Genomic DNA, 9,990 nt, shown 5'->3' on the forward strand with positions numbered 1-9,990 from the left:
GGTGAGAGAAACAATAAAAGATAAATGACTCCCTTAAAAAGTGCTGCTACATTTAACTTTTTTTTTAGCTCTTCTAATCAAATATCTATTTTACATTTATTTTTGGCTCATCCAATGTAGGAGGTTTTTTGAACATTTGAAGAGCTATTCTAGATAAAAGTAACATTTAGCTCTTCCATTAGGAATGCTCTAATATAGCATTACTCTTACGTCACACGTGCTCAAACAAGAAAAGGGTGTCAAAATAAAATATTTGATAGATATTGTCATTTTAATCTACTCCAAATTCCAAATGACCATGTAAGTGGTTGCCTGATTTCAGGGACAAGACAAAGACCGTGGTATTCCAATACTAGACCGACTATTTAGTTGAAGTCAAATATCTTCCTCTTTCTCTCTGTGTGCGCGCTTTCCTTTGTTGTCTGAGCTTGGAGGTGTAACCGGGACGAGTGTGATCCGGTACCGTGATTGCTTCGTCCTGGAATTGCTTCTGGCCCCGACTTCCTCTGCTCCTGGAGTACGGATAATAATCTATCAGCTGCTTTTCGAGTCCTCTAGAAAACAGTCCCTCGTTGAACCGTGGAGACCGACGATTCGGATGAGCGCAAGCGAAACGCTCTCTCTGCAATTCTTCCAGTTTTGATTGTTGTAGGATTTCAGTAAGATGCAATCAGGTTCGGTCCATGAGCTTCTCCTTCTTCTATGTCACTCTATGGTTCCACATTTCTATCGAAATCGTTTTGCTTTGATTCATTCAGTCAGCAAATATTGTTGCCTCATTTGTTATGATATTTGTTTTCTGATTCTGGTAACGAATTTGATTCGCAATATTAAAGAAAAAGAGAAAAAGAAAAACTAGCGGTATTCAATAGTTTTTAGATGGTAATGATTGATTCGTGTTAGTTTGGATCAAAAAGTTAGTTAAATAGACCGAGTAATTGAAATTACAAATATGTGTTATATTTTTACTTTCCGTTATTCTTTCAGACATCTACGATCTGTTTGGAGCAGCTCATACCCGTTGGCTGAAGCCTGCGGAGGTGCTCTTCATTTTACAAAACCACGAGAAATACAAAATCACCGAGGAGCCCCCTCGACAGCCAGCTAGTAAGCTTATTGTTATTTAGACATTTTGTCGAATACCTATCTGATTTGTCAGGTTTACTATGTCTTACTGGCTGTTCATATTACTGACTGGTGATTCTTCAACAGGTGGATCTTTGTTTCTATTCAACAAAAGGGTCCTTAGGTTCTTCCGTAGAGATGGTCATAATTGGCGTAAAAAGAAGGATGGAAAGACTGTTGTGGAAGCGCGCGAGCGACTTAAGGTCTGTTAAATATGGCTATGCATTTAATACACTGATTTCTTATTTCTTTTTCTGATAATTGTTTCTGGGGAGTGATCGATTTAAAGCTTTTGAAGTTTAGTTTTTGATTTTTGCCATATTATTTGTTCATATATGGTGGTGGTGTGTATTTAGTTGTTTGATAACTCTTCTGTTGAATTCGTGGTTCATGTACAATTATGTTATATGGACATGAAGGGGCTGGCAGAGAGAGAGAGAGATACTTGAGAAGCTGCACTGATCTCAGGGCAGCTTCAAATTTCTCAGTTTTTTGTATATTTTGAAGATCAGTTGTGTTTAATTCCTTAATGTGTTTATTATATTACAGTTATTATAATCTCACTTTTATTCAGTGATAGTTCTATTTGGGTAATTTCCATAATGGCTATTTTTTTTTTTTTAATCTGGAAGGTCGCTGATAGTTAAATAAAGTATCTATTGATGGAAATACTGTTCCGATAAGTTTAATACATAATTAATGCACTTACAACTTTCTTCTGAGGTCAATGGAGTTCTTCTACATGTTGATTTCTTCAGTCTGAGGATGACATTTGTTTGCATGGCTAGGTCAGAAATGTTGAAGCATTAAATTGCTATTATGCACATGGAGAGCAGAATCCCGGTTTTCAGAGACGTAGCTATTGGATGCTGGATCCGTGAGTAAAGTTTTTATTTATTAGCAGACTGTATATATCTTATACCGTTGCGTTTCCTGCTATGACTTATGGTTTTTACTTTGAAAAATTGTTTATACAAACCTCTGTTAGGAAAAGTTTAGACAGGTCTTGACTTTCAATGTGTGAGTGCTTGGTGCATATAATATGTATAGTGTCAGTTTGCAGCCTTGCTATGTCAATGAATAACATAATAAGCATCGATATGTTGTTGAGTGTGTTGGAAAGTTATTTATTTGCACGTTAATTTCCTTGGCAGGGCATATGAGCACATTGTTCTGGTACATTACAGAGAGTTAAGTGAGGTGAGTTTGGAGATACTGATTATATAGCCAAGGTTGATCTCACGATGCTTATACTTGAATCTTTGTTATAACCTTTTCTTGACCTTGCCTGAACTGTTTATAATGGCTTAGACCAATCAATTGCATTTCCCAGTATATATTCTTCATTCCATCTGCCAAGTTTTTAATGCTTTTTAGTTGTACTTTGCTTTAATCCTCTCCTAATGGATGGGCCTATATTGCATGCCCAAGCCTGGTTTTCAGACCTACTGGGCCTGAAATTGCCATCTTTTATGGGATCATAATCACCTATGAAGGACTTGTCTCTAGTTTCTTCCAGAACATAAGTCTCGTAGAACCAGGATGGGTTGATAATGCTGTAAAGTTTTCTTATGTTAGGTACTTCTGAATCGGGTGTCAACAATGCCACTATCTCCATAAGAACCACATCATTATTAGAGGAACTCATAAAAGTGACACAAGAACAACTTGTAGCAATACTCCACAAGCCTTGATTTTTTTATTTTTTATTTTTTTTGAGCTTTCTTCCTGTCTTGTTGGGTGATTCTTAAAGAAGATGTCATGAGCTTCTTTCATGATATCCACCAAGGCTGTTTTTTTTTTTTTTTTTTTTTCCCTTTTTTTTGTGACATGCTTGGTATTCCAATCTTGCTGTCTGGATTTGGAAACTTAAAATTATTAGTCACATAGAAAATGGGGTCTCTATGCATTACATAAGAAAGGGTTTTGTTGAATAAAATAAAGAAAGTTACATTTTACCTCTCAAAGTTTCACTCGATTTACAATTTGACATTCAATGATTAACAATTTGCAATATATCCTAATAAAGTATAAAAAATTTGCAATGTGACCCATCTGTTAATAATTTCTATTTTCTCTTATGGAAATAAATAAAAATACTTAATTGCCCCTATAATTTTTTTTTTTTAATTAAAAAAAAAAATAGGAAAAAAAAAAAAATTTATATGGTGGCCGTAGCACCCCCTTTGGCCATTTGTGACTGGCCACCCCCCATGGCCAAAAGGGGTGGCCAACCACCCCCAAATGGCCGGATTGGGGGTGGCTAATTTTTATTTTTATTTTTTTTGTGATTTTGGTTTATTAACTTGGGAGCATTTTTTGGAATTTATTAAAATACATGGGGGCAATTTTAAAAATTTAAGACAAAAAATGTACATGCTAAGCACGTGAACAATTTTTCGTCAAATTGGACGGAAATGGTTAACAGGGTGGTTCCATTGCAAAATTTTGATAGTTGGACATTGTAAATTTTTAAACATTGAAGGTCAAATTGCAAATTGGATGAAACTTTGGAGGGTAAAGTGTAATTTTGCCGATAAAATAATTATTCTAGGGATCCTTAATGAAGCATAATAGAAAATATCAATCAGTCATATAAGACACCAAAATTTAAGTTGTTCGACTTAACAAGCCTACATCCATCGGCGAAGACGATAAAAAAAAAATAAAAAAAAAAATTTACTAACAAAACACGAAGTACAAAGAGTAGTATAAAAAATGACTCATATCCAAAAGCTCCAATACGCTCAGATCTCACTTACACCAAAAGAGAATACTCTTATTTGTTTAAGCCACTGAATTGCCAAAACAAGTGAGAAAAAGTGAGAAAAATTAATCTTCTTCATGTTGCTCTGGAGATATATCTGTTTTTCGCTCTTTTCTTCTACCCTATGAAGTTGCTGCCTTGCTGCTTCTCTTGCACTAAATTGACCGAATAATGAGTCCTGTAGTAAAATGAAAGTCAGCCATAAGAATCTTCTTACTGAAGTAAAATGAAAAAACTTAATTAAGGCTCTGTTTGTTTCGACATAAAATGTTTTCGGTTGACTATTATTTTCCATCATAGCAAACCCCCCGAAAATACGAAAAATATTTTTCAAAAATCATTTTAAACCGAAACAAACCGACTATGGCGCCTAGAAGAAAAGTGAACAAAACTTCACTGAGAAGTAAAACCGAGAGAGACAAAACGTGTAGCTAATAAAGAACAACAATGGAGCTCACCCTCTGAATTTTATTTTTCCTTTATATCACTAAACATTGTGGAAGATAAGTTAAATTTGTCGTTTGAGGAAAAGGGATGCACACACCAGACTACTACCTGCTTGAGCTAAAGTCGGTGTTGATGCTATATATCTATCATCAAAATTCAAAAGAACAGAAAACGCGTTCAATAGACAAACTTCCTGACACAATTTTTCTACGAAGTCAGCAATCATCAATGGTTTGTCCCTACTCACACGAGGAAGTTCGTTTTCATGTCAAGTCTTCTCTGAAGTTTCTCTCTAAACATTATTGATGTTTGTTTCACACTCAGCCTTCAGTTTGTATGACAACTTGACGTACGTTGTTGAATTTCCTTCTTTTTATTTTTGAATTTCTTTATCTTTTTCTGATTAAATGTTCTCTTGTATATTTTAAGTGTATATTTGGATGTGCCCATTGATTTTTAATGAAATCCTTTTACTGGTCAAAAAGTAATATTTTCCTCTCATTCTTCTCTTAGAATAACTTTATGTATCTCTGCCAATCCGTAGAGTCTGTTACCTTTTTCGCATGCTTAGTTACTCCAAAATTGACTTTCATTCAGGTCTCGAAATTGTGGCCGGCATGATACATGCTTAGATTTTTTGTGTAACATTCTTAAATATATCTTTTCAATTTGATACATTCCACCTTTCACATTATGCAGGATATCTTTGATCCGTGTCATTTGTTTCGAGGGGAACAGTTCGATGATAACAAGGACGATAAAATACATACCTCTATCTCCTCCTCTGTTATTACTACCAATTCCTCTTATGCTGACAATTTGGATCCATTGGATCTACATGCAGACCCACCGGATCTTGCTGAGGAAGCACTGTCGCAATGTGACGGTATATATAGACCAATACTTGACTAATAAATCAGACAACATGGCCGCCCTAATTACCTGATTGTTACCAAAAATCTACAAAATGTTTTAGCAAGAACAGCGGTATTTGAGTGAAACGTTTAACATCCAATAAGATTTTCTTTGGAATAGTTTTCATGTCAATGACAAAAGAAATAGGAATACAAGTTAGAAAAGATAAATCCCATATAAAAAATAAACCTCAAATGAAAAAATATTTATTGCTCCGAATTTTTTGGTAGTAGCAATTAATTCTTAGGCTCTAATTTTTCGTAAATTACTAATGATTCACTGATGCTCTTTGCAACTATTTTCATATATAGTTATTCCACAAAGGTACATGACTTGTCCCCTTCGATCAAAATTCAACAAAGATGCCAACATAGGAAATTAAATCTGAGTTAGATTGTCTTGCCACTAGTCAGTAAACATGGACTCATGTTTGGAGGTCCAAACATTAAATGTTAAGCATGATGCAGGTGGTGTGTTATCACTTTAGTGGTAATAAATAAAAATTGGTTTAGACAGAGATTTATTTGTTGGTATTTAATTTCCATTGCAATGAAATCAAAATCATGTCTGTTTTAAATTATTTAAAGTTTCTTTTTTTTTTTTGAATTTTTTATATTTCAGAATTTTTACCGGAACCTTTTGCAGAGGAAGGAATTGAAAAACAAATAACTTCAGAGTCTCAAGGAATGGTGTTTGACGTTGAAACGGTTGAGATGAAGAGTTCTGGTGAAAAAATTGGGGTAGAATTTGAAGCTTCTGGGCAAGATAAGAAGTTTGAAATTGAAGATATTGGGATAGAACGGCCTGAAACTTCAGATATAGACCGTAACACCTTTTCTATTATTCAAGGTGAGGCACATCAATTGTGTCGTATGTGGGGTGGTTTAGGATTAACTGAAACGCCAAAGGAAGAGGACTGGAAAAATGTCAAAGAGATTTACTTGATGCACAATGAGTTATCTAGTTTACCTGAGAATCCAAGGTGCTCCATGCTCTTAGCATTGTTCCTTCATGGAAACCACAAATTGAGAACGATCCCTCCCTCATTTTTCGATAACATGCCTGCTCTCCAAATCTTGAACTTATCTAGGACCGGCATCAGGTCTTTGCCGGAGTCCATTGTCAGATTAGTCAACCTCAAAAGACTATCTTTAAGTTACTGTCATTGTTTCATGAGGTTGTCGCCCAAAGTTGGAGAGCTGAAGCAGCTTGAGGTTCTTGATCTTGAAGGGACAGATATTATGGATTTACCTAAGGAGATTAAGGAGTTAACTAATCTCACATGCTTGAAGGTTTCACTTTATTCATGTATGAGTAATGGTAGGAGAGCCATGCAATCAGATGTAGTGGTTCCTTGTGGTATAATTTCGGCATTGTCTCATTTAGAGGAGTTAAATATGAGTGTGAATCCAGATGACAAACGGTGGAATGCATGTGTGGAAGCTATTGTTACTGAAGTATGTACCTTGCAGAGTTTGAACACACTTAAATTCTATTTTCCAAGAGTAGAACTTGTGAGGCACTTTCTATTGAATAGCCCAATGTGGGTGCATCCATCACTGTCAAATTTTAGATTTACCGTTGGCCATCATGTCAAGCGCACTATGTCTCGACTCCCTAGCGATGTTGAGTTTGAGTTGGAACGATGGGAGAGATGTTTGAAATACATAAATGGTGTGGCTGTTCCAAGAGAGATTAAGAAGGTACTCCAATATTCAACTGCATTTTTCTTGGAACGGCATGCAACTGTTAAGAAGCTATCAGATTTTGGCATTGAAACTATGAAGCAACTAAAATATTGTGTTGTGGGGGAATGTAATGAGGTTGAAGTTATTATAGATGCAACAGATGCTCACGAAGAAGCTAGTGAAGCAGATGCTCACGAAGCAGATGATGAAGCAAATGCTCACGAAGAAGATTGTAAAGCAGATGCTCACGAAGGAGATAGTGAATCAGATACTCAGGAAGAAGATAGTGAAGCAGATGCTCACGAAGAAGACAATGAAGCAGATACTCATGAAGAAGATGATGAAGTAGAGGCTTGCAGAGAAGATGGTAGCAGTGGAATTGTATCTAAAACATCTGGTGCTAAAACAATTGTACTTGGATCACTTGAATACCTCTACATATATTATATGAAGAATCTAAGGAGGATATGGGAGGGGCCAGTACAACCAAAGTGTTTATCTCTTCTGAAGTCCTTGACATTGCGCACATGTCCCCAATTGACCACTATTTTCACAACATGTTTACTTGATAATCTCTGTAATTTAGAAGAGCTTACAGTTGAAGATTGCCCCTCCATTAAAACTTTAGTAAGCTGCAAAATTTCTGCTGAGCCTAAAACCTCTGACTTTCTCCCGAATTTGAAGAGGATTTCGCTTCACTACATGCCTGGATTAGTTAGCATCTCTAGTGGTTTACACATTGCACCAAGATTAGAATGTCTGAGTTTCTATAATTGTCCAAATCTTAAGCACCTATTGATTGAGGAAGTATCCAGTAAAGATTTAAAGAAGATCAAGGGTGAGTGGAATTGGTGGGTAGCACTGAAGTGGAGATGCGGCCGTCCGAGTTACTTGGATGACATTTTTGTTCCAATCAACATATGAGATTGCCGAGTGCTTGAGATTTTCCCTAATGGGAATTATTCTGTGCTTTGCCCTATGAAGGTTATATAATTGTAAGTTGATGCATCCTATCCTTGGACTGCTTTCTCTCTCCTATGCTCATACTCTTGTATCAACTATGCCATTGAGTGCTTAGTTCCCAATTGCTTAATACCTTCAGATATTGATTTTGTTGCCTCCTCTGCTCTAATAGAAGACAGAGTGTCAAGTGTCGCATGCAGTTGGATTTTTCTTTATAATTGCTAGAAAGTTGTGTTGTAGAATATGGAATTGCATGTGTAGGTAAAGAATTGACAATGTTTTCTTATACTTCTACCTCTATCTTATTTGAGAAATGTTTTTCTAAGGGATAGTTGAGATAGCATTGTGGCATTGACAGGCAACAAGGTTGGGTGTTGAAAGGGGGCTGGATTTCTTAGTAGAGGATAGAACTCAGATACATGTAATATATTTTCTTCCTTGGGCATATACTCTTGGTCAGGCAAAAGATTACAATTCATTTGATAAAACTTTTTTAATGGTGCTTTTTGTTTTTTGGTTGTGATGTGATATAAGGATGAAAGTAATTTTGAATATTCTATGAGTATTTTGTGTTTTGATATCTTTGTTAATGCTTTTGGTTTTTTGCTAAAAAGCAAAAATTTGTCCTAACAATTGTTGCCAAACGACACCTACATCATTTAATGAGCATTTTTTTTCTTAAAATCAGCTTTTAACTTTCTCACAAAAACAAAACTAGGGGAACCCTGAAAGTGATATGACTTCCACCATTCTTTCACTTGATCCACGAAGCCCTCAGACATCAGCCACATATTTTCAAACTTGAAATACCGAGATCCTCCCCACAGTCTTGCATCAGCAAAAAATGATCTAGCAAGAGTCAAGGACGTCTCCTCTAAACTAAATCCGAAAGACTATTCTTGACAATCAAAAGAAACTAAAAATCTATCAATTCTTGACCGACACTAATCATCACAATTATAAGACAATGTGAATTTGTCACCCACAAGAGAAATGTTCATGAGCCCCTGTTCAAATATGAAATATGAAAAATCCCTCATAGCTAGGGACACACAAGTATCACCTGATCTTCACTTGGATAACAAATGACATTAAAATCACCCTCAATGCACTAAGGCTTCTCCCACCAACTCACTACTCCAACCAATTCGTCCCAAAGCAATCTCCTATCATTATCATTATTGGGTCCATACAATCTTGCAAATTCCCACTCAAAATTATCACTAATGCACCTAAAGAACACGCAATAGAAAATCTCCTCACACAATCATCCAACTTATCCACCACCTTCCTATCCCACATTAGCAAAATACCTCTGGAAGCCCCTCTTAACCCTAGAAAACACCAATCTAAGTGTTGACACCCCCACAAGCTCCTTGCCACTTCCCTAGTAACAAAATTCAATTTGGTTTCTTGTAAACATACAATTTCCGCCTTCCAATCCCTAGTCCTTTAATCATCTTCCTTTTATCATTTTGATTCAATCCTCTCATATTCTAAGATGGTATCTTAGGCTTCATTTAACATACGAAAGCCACTGCCTTTTCCTTTATATCCTTATTATTTTGCAACTCTTGAGAGGTGTACATTCTTCGTAAGTTCCTTCATTTCATACAAAAGAGAGAAAACAAAAAATACTCAATATTGGATCGCTCAAAACGATCAGATCAGGTTTAACAAGGAAAATCACAAGTCCCGGCCAGATTGAACACTCAAGGTGCATTCAGCTGCATGATTTTTCCGAATCAAAAAAAGAAAAAAAGCATACAAATTGTCTTACAGGTTGGAGCACTTCATTAGCATAAACCTCCAAATCCACATAGTTTATATAAATGGATAAGAAGACTAACCTTTTGTAGATCAACGAAATCACCATGACGGTGATCAGGACCTCGATGCTGTGTAAAAGATATGGAGCTACTGGCTCCCATTACCTAGCTGTTGACTCAAGAAGAAACACAGAGATTGCCAATTTTACCCATATTGCCAATAAGGGCCTCCAAGATCTCAAAGGCCACCAGATGCAAAAGGTACAACAGCAGGTACACTTTTTAGGAAACGGATCTTCTCCATTTCAAATCATCT

At 36.0% G+C, this 9,990-nt stretch overlaps 1 protein-coding gene across 3 annotated transcripts; it reads left to right on the plus strand.

Moving 5' to 3' along the window:
* Positions 1 to 338: 338 nt before the first annotated feature.
* On the plus strand, positions 339 to 8,457 carry LOC132180018 (uncharacterized). 3 transcript variants are annotated; one of them, XM_059592856.1, is made up of 7 exons: positions 339 to 674; positions 988 to 1,107; positions 1,213 to 1,328; positions 1,914 to 2,002; positions 2,280 to 2,325; positions 5,039 to 5,225; positions 5,876 to 8,457. In XM_059592856.1, the coding sequence occupies exons 1-7, from the start codon at positions 665 to 667 to the stop codon at positions 7,864 to 7,866; spliced, it is 2,559 nt and encodes an 852-aa protein (XP_059448839.1). In that variant the 5' UTR covers positions 339 to 664; the 3' UTR covers positions 7,867 to 8,457. The 3 variants fall into 3 exon arrangements, with proteins under 3 accessions (XP_059448839.1, XP_059448841.1, XP_059448842.1); XM_059592858.1 differs by having other exon boundaries at positions 5,900 to 8,457; XM_059592859.1 differs by lacking the exon at positions 339 to 674 and having other exon boundaries at positions 1,019 to 1,107; positions 1,919 to 2,002.
* The last annotated feature ends 1,533 nt before the right edge of the window (positions 8,458 to 9,990 follow it).

The sequence above is a fragment of the Corylus avellana genome, chromosome ca4, assembly GCF_901000735.1.
Source record: "Corylus avellana chromosome ca4, CavTom2PMs-1.0".
Classification (NCBI taxonomy): Eukaryota; Viridiplantae; Streptophyta; class Magnoliopsida; order Fagales; family Betulaceae; genus Corylus; species Corylus avellana.

Bases quoted from the DNA above. Each gene is read 5' to 3' on its own strand.
- LOC132180018 (XM_059592856.1), top strand. The intron at 1,108-1,212 runs GTAAGCTTATTG...ATTCTTCAACAG, and splicing joins GCCCCCTCGACAGCCAGCTA to GTGGATCTTTGTTTCTATTC. The intron at 2,003-2,279 runs GTGAGTAAAGTT...TTTCCTTGGCAG, and splicing joins AGCTATTGGATGCTGGATCC to GGCATATGAGCACATTGTTC.